The sequence below is a fragment of the Lygodium microphyllum genome, chromosome 26 (genome assembly GCF_053477565.2).
Source record: "Lygodium microphyllum isolate KBCC chromosome 26, Lygodium_microphyllum_v1.1.10, whole genome shotgun sequence".
In the NCBI taxonomy this organism is placed as follows: domain Eukaryota; kingdom Viridiplantae; phylum Streptophyta; class Polypodiopsida; order Schizaeales; family Lygodiaceae; genus Lygodium; species Lygodium microphyllum.
The window spans coordinates 15,900,532-15,918,888 of record NC_141160.1 but is presented as its reverse complement, the minus strand read 5'-3'; the positions used below and the strand labels follow the sequence as shown (position 1 = coordinate 15,918,888).

At 43.4% G+C, this 18,357-nt stretch overlaps 1 protein-coding gene across 7 annotated transcripts in view; it reads left to right on the top strand.

Moving 5' to 3' along the window:
- Window positions 1–761: 761 nt before the first annotated feature.
- Window positions 762–18,357, top strand: part of LOC148013014 (thioredoxin-like 3-1, chloroplastic) — a 115,265-nt gene continuing 97,669 nt past the window's right edge. For 6 of the 7 annotated variants that reach the window (XR_015688889.1, XM_087668171.1, XM_087668173.1 and 3 more), the window contains exon 1: window positions 762–1,208. Coding sequence is in view for 5 of the 7 variants with exons in the window: in XM_087668171.1 (XP_087524297.1) it covers window positions 877–1,208 (332 nt within the window). In the remaining 2 variants the exon portion in view is untranslated. The remainder of the gene's footprint in view (window positions 1,209–18,357) is intronic. The other variant, XM_087668175.1, reaches the window with a different exon arrangement.

Below are 18,357 nucleotides of genomic sequence, written 5' to 3'. Positions count from 1 at the left end.
TCTTCGTAAAATAGACCAAATAATTAATTACAAGATGAGACTACTAATGAAGTGAAGCTCTTTTGGGTCAAGATGGTTGTAGTTTAGCTGACTATCCAAAATTGCTTAAGGTGAGGATGTATCACCATGCCAACACTTTATTGCAAGATGAATTGGATTATGTCAACGATGGACAAAAGAATGCTTTCCTAGCTATAATGGATTGATAGTGATTCATGTGAAATATTCTTTCTAGATAGTCTAGATGGTTCAAAAAAAACATTTTTCTGTAAATGTTAACTCTAGCAAAGCTACATAGTCAAGCTAGAAGACAATCTAGAAATATTGTGTAAGTGTATGTGTGGAATATACATGTCACACATATGCTAATAACATACTTGCCATACATTCTATTTCTGCAAATTGATTCATGAAGTGATTTGAATATCTCTCTCTCTCTCTCTCTCTCTCATGTGTGTATGTATATACACATGTATGTGTGTACAATTGCCTATTTACTAGTCAATAACTAAAAATTCAATCTCTATATTTTATTAGTATTGCCCTTTAAAGCATATGCTTATACAATGATACGGTGACAAGATGGAACATGACCCAAAAAATTCACCCGTTGTTAATTTCAATTAAATAATCTACTGAACCTTAGAATCTATATAAAAGAAGATTCTATTGGAAAAAAAAGATACCCTCGTAAAAAAAAAAGGGCAATGCTGTGGCTCTTCAACGTTTTAATTTTTCAATGGTTGTTTAACCCTCTTGCCACATAGAACGTACCTTCAAACCGAAGCACCAGAGCCCACTGGCGCGCGAAGCACCTAATACGGATCCATGTTGGGAGGATCGTAAGGCTCTCTCAGATTCTTTTTCTCGACTATAATGGCACTCTCGAGGCTTTCCGCGTCGATCCACAGCACCTCCTTAACAGCGTTCTATACCGGTTTTCTTGCTTCTTCTTCTTCTTCCCCATGTTTTAATCCTCATCACCCGCATGAGAACGTAGCGCTTGCCCTTCGCTTGGGCTCCCGCAAGGCTAATTCTGGGTATCGCTGGCCAAGGCAAAGTCTGTCGCAGGCTCCTTCTCTTGTCAGTCACCACGTGTCCGTTTCACAATTACATTCTGTAGAGTTGGAGACTATTGCTGATGAAGAGCAGTTCGAGTCTGCTTTGGCCCAAGCCCAACAGACATCCAAGCCAATAATCGTGGACTGGTTTGGCTTTTCTTCCCTCTGAGAGAGAGAGAGAGAGAGAGAGAGAGAGAGAGAGAGAGAGTGTGTGTGTGTGTGTAACAGCCAATATGAGACTATGTGATATATCTGTGGGAATAGCCTTTAGCTGATGAAATCCTCGTAGGCTTCACTTTCCCTTAAGTGTCTCCAACAACGCTTAATCGACGTACCCTGGTGGGGATGAATAAGAAATTTATAAGCATCCTCTATTTGCTGCCGTTATTCATTGCTACCACTTGTGATCGGGTCAATGAATCTTGGAGTCTATGAAGTTCATAAAGCTAGAGTTCCCAAACATCCCTTGGAGTCTTTCCTTTCATGGTTTCATCGTCCTAAGAGTTTTTCTCTTCTTTTAGCATGGAGGCTTTTCCTCCAAAGATGGATTGTGCAACATCTCTCTCGACGCTATTATGGTGGTGATTTCTACCTTGTGTGCTGGAACACGGTGTTTCATTCTTTTCATTATCATCTTCTTCCATTCATAATGGTTCTTAGCATCACACGAAGACCGACATTAGGCTCCTCTTCTTCCATTCATCATGGTTCTTAGCACCACACGAAGACTGACATTAGGCTCCTCTTGCTTCTTCTACATCTATATCCAATTTGAGAGGGGGTTCGGCTTCAGCATTGACTTCTTTCCCCTTTTGTGCAGGTTGAGAGATGTCTGGCTGTTCATGCACACAACACATTGTACATACTCTACCTTCTGTATTCAATGTTCAGTTTTTTGTAGTCTTCAGCATTCTATTCTTGCTTTCTCTCTCTTCTCTCCGGGTGCAGTGTTTTCTTTCAGCCTAGTTGTATGCTTCTGAATCGCAGCACTCTAACACATGCAGCCCAAGGCATCAGTGAGGCACTAGATTAGGCTGATAATAGAGTATGCACCGGATGATGGAGAGAATGTGAACTTGCAAAGAGTGAGTGCTAAATATGCTGCCAAATGAGGAGAGGGGCTGCCTAAATAGTGGAGAAGGCCCCAAACTGGCCGACCGGCATATATGCTGGCCGACTGGTGCCAAAACCTGGTGAATGAGTTAAAAGTGGCTGCATTTATTGGCAGGTCAAAACCTGATACCCGATGTGTGCCTAGTGTGAATGCAGACAGGCAGCCTAAAAACTGAAATGTACTGACCTAGATAAAAGGCAGCCAGTGTGCACATACTCACAAACAGTCTAAAATTGGAATGCACAAACAGCTAGAGCTCCTCCGTCTCTAATGAAATGCACTCTAATGAAAGGCTTGGAAACAACTAGAGCTCCTCCGTCTCCATTAGACTCAGATGGAGCTTACAACTAGGAGATGCCTAGCATGAAATAGAATAGGCTAACAAATTCATCTGTTTTGACAGAGATGGCACCCTTACATTAGTGTGCATTTCAGTTTTAGATAGTTTTTGAGTATATTCATACTGACTGCCACTTATCCAATTAGTACATTTCATTTTTAGGATTGTTGCTAGGCTTGCGTTTGCACACATGCGGGCTCATGATCTAGTTTGGGGCAGGTGGTTGCATTAATTGCAGCCGTTGTGATTGTAATCAGCCCATTTATGGGCAGTTGGCCACTTTGTGGCAGGTCAGCCCTCCCTTATTTAGACAGCCCCTGCCCACGCTGGCAGTATTCATCTTTTGCAGGTTGAGCTGCATACCTCTGTCATCAACTTGATCCAGTGCCCTCATTGATGCTTCAGGTTGCGTGCAGGGAGTCCAAATTGTATTCAGCATTTCATTTTCAGATTAGTACAGTTCTTTCCTTCTATTTTCTACATTCAAATTAGTTTTTCTTTGTCCTTCTCTCTTTCTTTCTTTGTGTTCATTTTCTTCTTCCATCACAATTAGGAGCTTTGTTCGGGTCTACTCATTTGGTCGCTTTTGGTATTATTGTCCTTTGTCTTGATTTTTGGACCCCATCCATCTTTTTGGCTCAAGGTGCCACCTAGGAGTATTTTTAGGGCTTCTTTAGGGTTAAGCTACCGAGCGTATTTGTAAGGTTTCTTGCCTATTTATAGGTACACTTGTTGATTGGTCATTTGTGAGAGTGCGCATCAGAAGGGAATCATGAACTTGGAGAGAAAAGGAAAGGAGAAGAGAAGCAGGAAGAGAAGAGAAATCTGCACTGAACAATGAAGGAAAGCTGAATCAGGCTGAATAATGATGACAACACTTGTGATGGTGACGGAGACAGTGAAGGTGAGGGTGATGGAGACGGAGAGTGTGCAGCATGCAGTCCACGATAAAGATGGAGAAGACTGCAGCCAACTGTTGGAGCACCTGTAAGAGATAGAGAAGAATGATTTGTAAATGCAGTTGCAAATGCTGGCGTGGCAGATCGCATGTTGCGTGTTTGGCAGGCAATTTGGGGTTGGGTAGCATCTTATAGGGCAACGCAAGCTGACAAGTACTCGAAATGCACACACTAAATTGAGAACACAGTCAGAGCTCCAAATGTCCCTATCAGACTTTGACTTGGGCTCACAACTAGGAGAGAACAAATTGACAAAATAAGGCAGGCAAAGACCCCTTCTATTATGTCCCTAGACATCCGGATGGGTGTTAATAGCATTGGTTACAGTGGTTATGAAGTGACTTAATGCAAATGCGCTAAGGACTCTTTGGGGTTAGGGTAGTTGAGTGCTATAAATAGGACTGAAGGCCCTATTGTGTACGTTCATTGTGTAATCACCACTCTTGGACTCTTGGCCCGTTGGTTGACGTATGGTATGAGTTGGTGGTATGAGATGCCAAACCTTGGGATGTGGTCATGATCCGGAGTATTACTAGCTCCCAAGTGTCAGATGGGAGAGGATCGAGGTGCAGCTGAAGTGCAGTAGACAGTGTGAGAGTGAGAGACTAAGTTGAGCACGACACCCAATGCAATAGTACTGAATAGTGTAAACTGAAAGTACAAATGATAACCCTTATACCTTAGAGTTATAAGGGGCTGTTCACACCCGAACACAGTAAGTGCCCGTAAGTGTGCACCACAAGCACATACAAAATAGTACACATAATCTGGGGGAAAAAACCTCTCCTACCGAGAGTAAAAAGTGCCCCAGGGTCCTAGTGATCACCCGCACGCTCCCATATGAGCGTAGGCGTAAGTAAGGCGTGTGAGATACCCAACAAACCCCCCTGGAGTGAAGAGTGATCAAGTGTACAAGGATCATCCGCCACCAAAGGGCGTCAAATTCAAAGCATCGCAAAATGCTTCAAATTTGTCTCGTGGAAGAGCTTTGGTGAAGATGTCTGCCACATTGCTGGTGGTAGGACAGTAGACAAGGCTGATATCACCTGCATGTAGCCTCTCTCTGACAAAGTGGTAGTGAATCTCTATGTGTTTCGTGCGAGCATGAAACACAGGGTTCCGTGCCACTGCAATGGCACTCTGACTGTCAGTATATAAAGGAGTAGGTTCTGTAACAGATACATCCAAATCAGCAAGTAAGCGTCTAAGCCATACGCACTCAACTGCAGTAGTGAAGGCTGCCTTGTACTCAGCTTCACATGACGACGTGGCAACAGTGGATTGTTTCTTGCTAAGCCAAGAAATGCATGACGAGCCAAGAAAGAAACAATTGCCACTAGTGGAGTGACGAGTATCAAAATCACCAGCCCAATCAGAGTCACTGTAAGCATGTAACTGCAGTGGTCCCCCCTTGGCATAAAGCAATCCAAGAGCTCTAGTACCCTGCAAGTAACGAAACACACGCTTCACAGCTTGCCAATGCGACATACGAGGCTGATGCATGTACCTGCTCAAAACTGAAACGGCAAACTGTATGTCTGGCCGAGTGTGGCATAGATAGATGAGACATCCCACTGCTGGAGCATAAGTATGGATATCAAACAAATCACTGTCATCATGTAATGACAGTTTGAGCCCAGGTTCCATGGGTGTACAAACTGGCTTGCAATCCTGTAAGCCAAACTTCTCAAGAAGTTGCCCAATGTACCTTGACTGACATAATCCAATGCCTCTAGCATCATGTACAAACTGGATGCCCAAGTAATAGTGCAAAATACCCAAGTCAGACATGTCAAAAGTTTGCTGTAAATTATTTTTGAATGCTGAAATCTGATCAGCACGTGTTCCAGTGAGCAAAAGGTCGTCTACATATAGACACAAAATCAGCATGGATCCCCCCTCTTTATGTACATAAAGGGTAGACTCAGATGGGGTGTTTACAAACCCCTGACTAAGCAAGAAGGCATCTATCTTTGCGTACCAAGCTCGTGGAGCTTGTTTCAAACCATATAGAGCTTTTTTCAGCTTGCATACTAAATTTTCTGAGCCTTCAACTGCAAAACCAATGGGCTGCTGTACATACACTTCTTCCTGAAGTTCCCCATGTAAGAATGCAGTCTTTATATCCAGCTGATGCACTTTCCAACCAAAATGTGCAGCCAAGGCAATCATAGACCGAATGGTCGTCATACGGGAGGTAGGAGCAAAGGTCTCCTCATAGTCAATGCCCTTTTTCTGTGCGTAGCCTTTAGCTACCAGCCGTGCCTTGTACTTATCTATGGATCCATCTGCATTCCTTTTCAATTTGTAGACCCATTTCGTACCAATGGCACGCTTGCCAACTGGCAAAGACACCAAATCCCAAGTATGATTCTTATGAATAGAATCCAATTCAGCTTGCATGGCTGCCATCCAATGCACACTATGTCGTGCATCCTCAAAACATTCAGGCTCCTCATTATCATGAGTACATGCTGCCATAACAAACTCCATGGAATGTGCTGAATCATGCAGTCGAGTTTGCCTTCGAGTACGACCAGCCAAGGGTGTTTCCAAATGACTATCTCTCATAGTCTGCGTGTACCATCTAGGCACCTGTCTTGCTTCCTGACTGTGTACAAGTTCCTGCTGAATTTCAGTTTCAGCAATGTGCTGATTTACTGCATGTTCCATAGGAGCAGCTGGCTGAACATTAGGTTCATTTGCTGAAGTACCAGCTGAATCACCAAATGTGATGGGCAGCAGCCCTTCAAAGACATCACGGGCAGCCTGATATGTATCAAAACCAGCCAAGGATAATTCTGATTTTTCATCAAATACAACATCCCTGCTGACAAAAACCTTCTTGGTCACGGGATCATAGAGTCTGTAGCCTTTGCTTTCGCTGCTATATCCCTTAAAGATGCATTTTACAGCCTTGTTGTCCAACTTCTTTCGAAGTACCTGTGGAATATGGGCATATGCAAGACACCCAAAAGTACGGAAGTGGCCAACAGAAGGTTTGCGGCTGTGCCAAGCCTCAAAAGGTGTGACGGTTTTCAAGGCCTTGGTAGGGCATCTGTTCAAAATGTGGCAAGCGCACATGACGGCTTCCATCCAAAAACTATGAGGCAAACTCTTTGCCTTCAGCATACATCTGGCCATCTCCATGAGTGACCGATTTTTCCTCTCTGCTACCCCATTCTGCTGTGGAGTATATGCAGTAGTGTACTGATGGATAATGCCCTTCTGCTGCAAATAAGAATTCAGCATAGAGGACATGTATTCCCCCCCTCGGTCCGAACGGAGAGTCTTAATCTTGCAACCAGACTGAGTTTCCACAAGTGCACTGAAAGCCAAAAATGCATCATACACTTCTGACTTCTTTTTCAAGCAATAGACCCAGCACAAACGTGTAAAGTCATCAATAAATGTTACAAAATAGTAACAACCACCCAATGACTGTGTCTGCATGGGCCCACAAACATCCGAATGCACAAGCTGCAATCTGGCTGTTGCTCTAAAAGCAACATCACGGGGAAAAGAGAAACGATGCATTTTCCCCAAAATGCAACCCTCGCATAAATGCTCAGGAGGTCTCTCCAAGAGAGGTAATCCATCCAACATCTGAGTACGCTGTAATAGCATCAAGCTGCCATAGTTTACATGCCCCAAACGAGCATGCCATAACTCTGCCTCTAACATAGCAGGAGTAAGAGTGGATGTCAAATATGCAGACTGATCTACCGAAAGAGCATCCAACTCATATAACCCATGACACAGAGAACCTGTCAAGACCAATGTCATGTGTTCCTTGTCACGGACCATGCAACGGTCATCATCAAAGGTGACCTGCAAACCACAACGTGCCATAGAAGAAATGGAAAGCAGATTCTTCTTAATGCCAGGCACATACAAAGCATCCTGTAGGCGGAGAATAGAGCCATTAATGGCTGTAAGCTGAATCTCCCCAATACCACGAACAGGGTATGATGCATTATTAGCACACTGAACAGACTTCCCAACGGGAGGTGCACCAAGAGAAGCAAACAAATCTCTACGAGATGTGATATGCCGTGAAGCACCACTGTCAAAGAACCAAGTGTCAGCATCTTCTGTAGAGCTAAATGCTCTATCAGCCCAAGAGACATCATAACTGCAAGTGTAAAAACAATAGTCCCTGTCTGCAACAAAGGACGCGGACTCACTAGCAGTGGAAGGAGCTGCAGAAACAGACATCCCTGACTCCTTCTTCTTCTCTTTGGCGATGCGCTTCCTGCACTCAGTGATGTAGTGGCCAGGCTTCTTGCAGTAATGGCATTTTCCTTTCTTGGCTTGCGTGCCCCCCTGTTTCTGACTTGTCTGTGAAGTGTTACTACTACCAGAACTCTGCGAAGCATTTTTCCCTTGGCTGTTTTTACCCTTCTGCCTTGACATAAAAGCCTGCTCAGAGGCTATACCATCCACACCACTGTTCCGTCTAGTTTGTTCCTCCTCTAGAAGCAAACTGACAAGCTGAATGAAAGTGATGGGCTCTTTCGAAATCCTCATAGTGAGGTTCAAGGCAGTATGAAAAGCCAAGTAAGAGGGAGCCAGTGAATTCAATGTCGTAGAAATCAGCTGCGCATCTGAGTAGTACTCATCCACATTCATGAGTTGCTCCCGCAAGTCCTGAATTTTGTTGAGATGATCCTGCATAGAATCACCCTCATTCATCTTTAGAGTCTCTAGCTCTTTCTTCAAGAAAGAGATGCGAGTCTCATTCTTTCCTGCAAACATCTGCTCCAATATCAACCAAGCTTCTTGTGAAGAAGCTGCTGAACGAATATGAGGAATGATAGAACGCTGAACTGCCAATGCAATCAGCGACATAGCCTGTGCATCCCGTGTATCCCAAGTTTTCTGAGCTGCAGTTCTTGGGGGAAGTGGCTGAGCGGGGTGAGGTGGAGGGGGCTGAGGTTGCCCTCTTGCACGTCCTCCTGGAGGAGGAGTAGCGGGAGCCACAACTCCCGGTCGTGCTTCCTCTCCACTGACATAATCCCACAAATTTTTTGCCACTAATACATTCTTCATCATAAAAGACCAAAGGGAATAATTGTTCCCATCCAATCGGTCTTCCTTGGACACATAGGTGAATACATCTCCTCCCTGATTTGCCATTATTTCCCAAAAGGCAATAGAGCAATGTCAATGCAGTACTGGCTGGAAATCTGCAAATTTCCAGAAATTGCAGCAAACACAAGTCTGCAATTAATGTGCAAAGGGTACTCTGTCACAAAAAACTGTCACTGATGCACGCTTCCCAAGGTGCAATTAGTGCTCAGCAGCACTAAAACATCAAAAGCCCCAAAATTTTCTGCCCAAAATTTCTGTCACAAATGTCTGTTACAAAAGCCCCAAAATGTGCATTCAATGTGTCACAGACAGACACAGCACGTTTCCCAATGTGCAAACAGTGCAGTGCAACACTGTTATGAATAAATCCCCAAAATTTTGCCAAAATCTCTGTCAAAAACAGTCGGTCTGTGACTGTATCAGCAGTTTAAATGCATCTGTCCTCCAAATACACAAAAGCCCCAAAATTTTCTGACCATTCAGTCAGAAATTTGCATGAAATTTACTTTTCCAGTAAATCTGTGCTAACTGCGTGTGAACCGCCACTTCCAGAATTTTATTCTGGGCTGAAATAATAAAATTTTTGAAAATTTTACCTGGTCGTGTGGTAGAGTACTGACGTGGAGCAGGTCGTCTGACGGGCGGGCGGACTGGCTGACGTGGAGCTTTACAACGGCGGTAGGCAGATTAGCGGGCTGCGCGAATTTGAAGCGGGCAGGCAGGTCGCGAGCAGGCGTTGACTCCGCCTGAACGAAACAGGGCCCTGGCGGACTGGTGGAGCTGCTCGCGAGCTGACGAGCGACTGCTGACGGGCAGCTGCTGACGTGGACGACTGTAGTGAGAAGCCTGCGCTGACAAATGTCAGCACCTGTAGCTGACGCGACACGCCTGCTGGTGGCGCGCTGGGACAGGGCAGTGTTGCGTGTTGATTGTGAGCTGCGCGCAGGGTAGTACTGGGCAGGTCTAGAGCTGGCGACTCGGGGGCAAGACTGACGGGGACTCCTGGCTGCTGACTGAGGACAGCTCTGATACCAAATGTCAGATGGGAGAGGATCGAGGTGCAGCTGAAGTGCAGTAGACAGTGTGAGAGTGAGAGACTAAGTTGAGCACGACACCCAATGCAATAGTACTGAATAGTGTAAACTGAAAGTACAAATGATAACCCTTATACCTTAGAGTTATAAGGGGCTGTTCACACCCGAACATAGTAAGTGCCCGTAAGTGTGCACCACAAGCACATACAAAATAGTACACATAATCTGGGGGAAAAAACCTCTCCTACCGAGAGTAAAAAGTGCCCCAGTGTCCTAGTGATCACCCGCACACTCCCATATGAGCGTAGGCGTAAGTAAGGCGTGTGAGATACCCAACACCAAGCTCGGGGGTGAACCCATTTGGCTCTACGGTTGGGAGGTGAGTCTAATGTCCAATCCCTTTTATGGTGAGTTTGGCTTGGATCGTGTCAAATATGTAGGTTGGATCCTAGGGGAATGTTTTAACATTATTAGAGCGTCAATCTGCAATTGGATGCAAGATTTGATGGCGTGCAAAAAACCACTTTTATTCATGGAACCATGATGATTTATGCCTAATAGGTACATCTCTATCTTATTAAGGGATTGTAGAACGCGAGATCCAATGACGTGCACAAAACCACTTTTCCTTATGGAATCGTAATGGTTTACGCCTGATAGGTATGCCTTTATCTTATAAAGGGTGGTATGGGACATTGTTGGTGGCAGGAGAGACATGCAAGGGGGGTTACGTGTTGCGGCAGGTGGTGGGTATGAGAGCGAGGTATGTTTTTTGTTTCATACCCATGGTCGGGTTTTGTATTGAGGCAATGCTTGTGCACAAGAAATTTTGGTGGTTTTGATGATCGGAGTTAGAGGAGTTGCCATTGCAGGGCTATGGCAGATTACCGTCGGAGGCCGAAATCTTGTAGTGCGGATAGGCATCAAAGTTTTAATTGACAATAATTTCTATCGATGCAACATTTAATGTTAATGATTTAGCAGTTAATGTTAATGACACTATTAATTTTAATGTTAATGCATCATCAAATGCTAGCATTGAATTAACATTTAATGTTAGTATTACTTTTAATTTTAACATTAAGATTAAATATTTATTAGTGTTGTAGTCAATATGGGCATCAAAGAGAGAGAAAGATTGTGATTAAACAAATTTTTTTCTTTTGTTAAGCATGGAGAGAGACGAAGACTGTCAGGTCGTGGAGAGAGAGATGACAGTCATGTTGAAGTGGTTGGCTGTCGGAGAGGGAATGCGTAGTTGTCTTGAAGTGGACTATTAGAGTGAGAAAGAGAGAGAGAGACGTAACACTTATGTTGGCAAGGTTGAAACCTTTAGTTGGGGCAAGCACAGGGAGAATGTTGCAGATTGCAACTGGTGCTTCTTAGCAAAAGCTACGGTCAGAGTAGGCAAATTGTCGCAGATTGTGACTGTCGGTAGGTGGTGAGTGTAGGAGTGAAGGGATGCTGTCTCATGGCATGATTTGTGGTAGTTGATAGGGGGGTTGACCTTTGATACGTGGGCTAGGGGGGATTGATTTTCCTCTTGGCGGTGATATGTGGGAGGGAGGCCAATTCAGTGATAAATGTGGTTATAAAAAAATTGACCACGTATTAAATTTCTTAAGAAAAAAGAAGAAGAAGAGTAATTGCTGCATCGTGAAGCTTGAAGCCTTCTCCCAAACTTCTTACCCAAAGGCATCCCTCTATTTCCCTTTGCTTGTCCACCCCACAAAAAAAAAAAGAGTTTTGCATTTAAAGCAGATAGTTTTTGCTTCTTCTACTCTTCTCTCTCGCATTCCTTAAACTCCAAAAAATCATCTATTCTCTCTCTCAAAATCTCTCTTGTTAATACCATGTATTCTCACGGTGTATCTATGAGAGTGCGTAATGGAAAGAGGAAAGTGAATACGGAGAGGAGAAAAAGAGAGAAGGTAGGAGAAAGAATAAAGAATGTGACTACAATGGTTGAAGGTACAAGGCTGCAATAGGCAGTTTCAACGGCTCTACTCGTCAATGTGGGTGCCAAACGATAGCAGGGGGATGAGAGAATGAGGAGGGTTGGCTGATCACGAAGAATCAATGATGGATAATGAAAGTGGGAGGATTGGCCGCCTATATATATGCAAAAATTGGGAAAACCCTAAATAGGGTCAGAGCCAAGCCTCTAACCCAACTAGGAGACGATAGTGAGGAACTATCGAAGGTGCTATAAGTTGCATACAAATAACAAGAGGACCAAGGTTCAAGCAGCAGGGGATAGTGTCTTGATGAACAAGAAAAGAGGTTACCCCATAACAGAAAGGCCCAAAGTAGAGTGGGAAGCTTGAAACTCCTCATGATCTTGGAAAGCCTGTGAGAGTGAAGTATGCGGAAGCGAATGACCGTGACAGAGTAAATAGAGAGAGAAGAGAGAGAGAAAGAGACAGTGAAACACAGAAAATCTGCAATGGAGAATGCTGTATAAGGATGTAGAATTATACAGAGGTGCAAAGAAAATATTTGCGTATGTTTCCACCTCGAGGACCTCGATCTCCATCAGCCCCAAGTGCAGTCTCCGTTACCATCAGACTGAAATTTATTAGATACAAGTGTATAAGACTATTGGAATCTCAGCCTTATAAAGGCTGAAAAGAATGCCTAAAAAATGACCCGAAATAACTAGGTCAGTTGCAACCGACTGTAGTTTGGACAGTCCGCCGACTGCTACCACTTGGCACTGCTGATGTGGCGCAGGAGATGACTCTCAAAACAAAGCTCTCCCCTAAAACACAAAGGGATATGAAATTCACACCCGCATCACTAATATCGTCCCTCTTTGAAGGAGATGGAAGGTGTTGAGATGGCAAGCTCAATATGTGCGGACATTGATGATGGACCGCTTGGCTAGATGGGTCCACATGTCTACACTTAGTACGTCAGTGGTCATTATGATTCTCTCATGGCCATTGACTTATCACTTATTATATTTAGTTTGCTGCACCTACCTACAACTGGCATAGTTATAGTACCAGTCGATTAGTATAGTCAGTTATGCACTGTTTGATGTAGTAGGCTACTTTTCTTTATGTTTTATCTTATCTATACTTTGTGTACATTATATTGTGTATGAAAGAATAAGAAAGAAATCAGTAAGAACGTTTTGGTCTCCATCTCTCTTCTTGTGTTTTTGAGTGAGCTTCCTTTTGTATATACAGTGTGTTTGGCACAATAGCTCAAGCAAGTCCCCCCACCACACAATTCTTGACACGGTATCAGAGTGGCGCCATTGAGAGAGGTTGGTTTTGAAGGCTGAAGTGAAGGAGAAGAAGTAAAGATTTGAGCAAGCAAGCAATGGGTAAGAAGCTCTTCCATTCTTCTACTCTTTCTCTTGGATAGTGCTTGTGGAGGCACCCAAAGCAGGGTAGAGTGAGAATCTCGGATTGTTGTAAGATTTGATGTGCGAGTACAACATTGTATATAATTTTTGAGGTGTTTGCCAGGAAGCAAACATAAGTTTTATCTGTAAACAAGTTGCAGATTATATGTACTGTTGAGCAATCAGTAAAAAAAGATTGCTTGGTGTATGGCTGTGTACTTGTTGTGAAAGATTGCAGAAGACTTGCGTGTTGTTTTGTATCATTTTTGTGATAATGACAAAGAACAGTGGAAATCCCATCATTGAGAAGCTGGACAAGAATAACTATCCTGTAAGGAAGTTTCGTGTGACGAATCTTCTCATTGGAAAGGGCCTTTATGAGTTTGTTTTAGGTGAAGAAAATGAGCCAGAGTTAAATATCCCTTCGACTCCAGATGAATTAAAGGCGTGGAAAGAATGGAATGCAAAAGATAAGAAGATTCAATCAATTTAGAAAGCCACAATTCCTAAGACGATATAGGAAGTAATGAGATTCATAGGCCAAATCAAATGTCATAGAAGGTATCTTAGATACACATATGTACTCTTCTCACTATGCTTATTAGTAAGATTGTTCAATTTGTTTGGAGAGACAATCAAGACAAAGCATGTGCTATCTTGAAGAAAATGCTTGTCGTGGCTCCAATTCTCCAACCCTCACTGTGGATTTACCATTTCGTGTGTTTGTAGATGCCTTTAACATTGCTACAGGAGCTATCTTAATGCAAGAGAAAATTGCAGAGTGGTTTAGACATGTCTATTATGCCAACAAAAGGCTAACTATAGCTAAGAAAAACTATAAGATTGTTCAATTTGTTTGGAGAGACAATCAAGACCAAGCATGTGCTATCTTGAAGAAAATGCTTGTCGTGGCTCCAATTCTCCAACCCTCACTATGGATTTACCATTTCGTGTGTTTGTAGATGCCTCTAACATTGCTACAGGAGCTATCTTAATGCAAGAGAAAATTACAGAGTGGTTTAGACATGTCTATTATACCAACAAAAGGCTAACTATAGCTAAGAAAAACTATACCCATAGATGATCCTTATTGGTTGCCTATACGCATTGTGATTTTTAATAAATTTGTATTGGTATTTTGCATTGCCTTATCTATCTAGGATGTTATAATGAGTTTGTTTTGTCATTTTCCTCCTGTTATTGTGTTGTATGTTTCATTCACATCTCCGATGGCATTAGAGAACTGCGGTTTGCTCCCTCAATGACTGTCCTTCACATTCCAGTGATTACTTCCATAGCCTGTTGCCCAAAGGATTGCATTTCGCTCCCTTCATTGTGTAGATTTCCCACAAGTGCTACCGCCTAATTCAAATAGGACAGTGCAATTATCTTTGAGCTTTGACTCGACTATGTATATCCTCTAGCACTTCTTCTCGGGATGCAAGGTCTTCCCACAACGAGGACACGTGGGATATCCTCGATGCTTCCCCACAAAATCTATATCAGAGTTCGAAGATGACTTCAACTTCTCCCTCTTCACTTTCTTTTGCTTGGTGTGTCACGTACCTATAGATAAAGCCGCATAAGCATAGCCATGTGCACGGGCTTTGCAAGAATCTCTCACATTGTGACACGCATCTTGCTCAAGCACCAATTGGACTAGCTTCTCCCAAGTGAGAGTCTCCCAGCTACGAGAAGTGAGAAGACTGGTGTAGAACACATCATATGTTGGTGACGGAAGATGTGAGAGAAGTGTTACAGCTAGGTCTTCCAAAGAAATGTCCATACCAAGGGACGAAAGCTTATCTCGAATCTCCTCCATCTTGTGGATGTCATCCCTCATCGTAGGGGAATTTGTGATAGAAAGCTGTCATAGCTTCAACTCAAGAGATAATCGATGCCCAAATGTCTGGATCCGAAATAGAGATGCCAATCTCCTCCAAACCTTTGTGGCGGTGTGGATACGTTAAAAATGCACGAGCACAGAATTTGTACAACTCAAAAGGAGAAAAGAGAAGGCTCTAGCATTCAACTGATTCCATAAAGTTGCCGAGTCCGCGGTCACACCATCATGAGGATCCACAATAGTTCGGGATATAGGGAGAGTAACAAAATCCCAAAGGTCATAGCTGTCAAAGAGACACTCCATGCGACACAACTATAGAGGGTAGTTCATCCCATCCTGCTTGTTGGATGCAAGTAGAGAGGGTAGGACTGGCACCTGTTGCTCAGGAGTGCCAATCGGGGATTGGAAGCCCTGGAAGAATATAACGGGAAAGAGCGATAGGATGGTGGTTGGTATGAATCGTCTTGAAACACACAATCCCCCAAAGTATACATGTTGGCCATAGATGTCCTTCTATAAAGTATGTGCAAAAAAACAAAGAAGATGCTGCCATTGGGATGTCCTCCACCTATACGGGGTTTGTTGATTTCTAGGTCAACAAAAGATGCGTCTGCAACAGTGTAGACGAGGAGTAGAGGTGACAGATGACTCGATGCCGAGCAGAGGGGCAAATCTACAAAACATAGGCATGGCTGCAATGAATGCAGTCAAACAGTCAAGAAAACTTGTTGCCCAGTTAGGAAAGGGGCCGCTAGTTAAAAAAACACAGCAAAAGAAAGTTTTTCTACTTGGAAAACAGGCCACCTAGTCTGAAAAGGTGTCACCCAGCAGAGAAGAACAGCTGTGCTGTAAAATGCAGATGAAGAGAGCTGATTTGGGGACTTGTGCTGAAAACACAGGTTCGCTGTAGGAAAAATGAGCCACTAGTAACCTGTGGAAACCTCTTGCACATGAAATGCATCAAGAAGGGCTAGATCACTTGCTAAACAGGTCGCCCAGCTTGAATAATGGCCGCCAAAGTACAGCACACAAACTGTTGGGGAAAACACAGATAATAGCAAGGTTGGGAATGGGCCCCCAACATTGTTTAATGCAAAACGCAGGTTTGGGGCCCCCAAACTGGTAGTCAAAATGGTTGGAATTGCCAACAAAGTGCTCCCACATGTAGCTCTGATACCATGTGAGAGTGCGCAATGGAAAGAGGAAACGGAGAGGAGACAAAGAGAGAACGCATGAGAAAGAAGGAAGACTGTGACTACAATGGATGAAGGTACAAGGCTGCAACAATTAGCCGTGTAGCAAGGGGATAAGAGAATGAGGAGGTTTGGTTGATCACGAAGAATCAATGATGGATAATAAAAGTGGGAGAGTAGGCTGCCTATATATAGGAAAAAAGTGGAAAAACTCAAAAAATGGCCAAAATTGCCCAAAAAGAAGTGCACTAATGTGTCCTCCATTTGAAGTGTCTAAAACACATAAAATGATAAACATATGCAACGTCAGAGCTCCTAATGTTCTTGTCTTAGATTGAGGCTCATAGGCAAGAGATGACCACACAAGACTCACGTGATTGCTAACAGTATCTCCCTTTGATATGCCCGCTTCTACTAAACTTCAGCACATGGAGGATACCCTTCTGGAACCACAACCCAAACGTATTTATAGGTAGCATCCCGAAGCCTCTTCTTTCAAATCGGAAGAAGATTTGTCCATCGTGGCGATTCTCCATGCTCAAGTTAAAGAAATGTAGCAACAACTGGCCGAGCTACACGCTCCCCATTTTCCGTTTGGGCCTGCAGCCGTGATGATGTTGCCTTTTCAATTCCAACTTGATTCCTTTAAAGGGGGGAAGAAGGAATGTGATGAGATGAACATCGATTTATGGCTGGCAAAATGAACAACATGGTTTGATTTGTATTAGTTTGATGGCGTTCAGTGTACTGGGAAAATACAAATTATGTTACAAGGAAGGCGTACATTTGGTGGGCAGGCCTACGCCCTAAGTTGGTGACTTGGATTGTTTTCAATCTGTTTTTCAGAGACGCTTTGTGATCAATGATTAGATTGAAAATTTTCAAAAATTATTTGATATGGATATGGGGAAGAAGAGCTTAGATGAGTATTCTCAAGAATTCAAAGATTTATTGCAGAAAACGAAGGCTTTGGACAATCCTCAAGCGTTGCTTTACATCTGATACCTTTTTGGATTGCCGCCAGACTATCAGAATGAGATGCTTCACAATCCTCTTCACTCGCTTGAGGATGCCTACAGGTATGCAAAAAAAAAAAGACAACACTTTAGTTGCAAGTTCCCATTGAGCTGCAAGTTTCCATTGAGCTGCCTCAATCTTTAAGTTGAAGAATTCGTCGACCCCAACAACTTGTCAACTGACTTTGGAGTTGCATAAATAAAAGGACGGCAAGTGTAAGGTCACTTGTAGCGAGGATTGCTCAAAGGGCCGTTGTTTCACTTGTCATCAAATGGGTCATTTTTACGATGATCATGAGTATCCCTAGAACAAAAAGGTGAGGAGGGTTGATGCTACATGATATAGGCTGCAAAACACCAAGTGGAGATGGATGTAGAAGCCACAAACTATAATGTCCTTCTCCTGAGGTGTGAATGGTAGTGGAGAGGATGGAGAAAGCAGAGAAGAATATGGAAGAGAGTAATAGAGTGTCAAAAGGAATGAATGTGTGGGATGAAGAATGAGGGAAGTTAGTGCTGTATGTTTAGGTATAGACTATCTTGAGTGGTGCCCCAACTCTTTGGAGTGGTGCCCACTAAAGTCTCTTAGGTGGCACCTTGACTCTCTTCGGTAGTGCCCGATACTAAATCATGATCCAAATAAAACCTTTTCGGGGCTCTAAATGGAAACCAAAATAGGAATAGAGTGGGAAAAATATATTGAATGACTTGATTTCTCAACACCTTCTCTTAGGCCCAAAAAGAAGCGAAAAAGAGGAGTGCGAGAGAGATTACCCTTGGAATCCCAGTATTCCACCTATAAGGTGACTTGTAGTGAAGAACAATAGACATGATGAGCTAATAGTGTTAGAGATTGGCATTCCTTGGACAGGCAAGTGCAGATCTGAGTAGTTTCTAGCAGCTATACTAGGCAGTCCACGTGGTAGGTAGTTGACGTCAAACAGGTGACGGGTAGGGGAGGTGATACGTGTCAGGTCGGACAGTTGTGTTGTAGTCAGAATGTGCAGGTCAGATAGTTTTTGTTTAGTCGGCTGCATTTAATGCAGTCGACCTGCATTATTTAATGTATTTTTCTTGGGCTATTTTTAGGCCCCAGTTTCCACACTCTTGCACAGTTGTGCTCTCAGTTTTTAGGCTGCAAAGCATGGAGACTACTCTTGGGGTTCACAGTGTATGATCTTCGAGGTGGAGACATACACAGACATTATTTCTACACCCGTGTATACATCTGCATCCTTATACAATATTCTTCGTTGTAGATTTTCTGTGTTTTACTGTCTCTTTAAGATATAGGTGACTCCTACAAAAGATCTAGGGACAAAGAAGGCTTTCTACCGGAGCACTT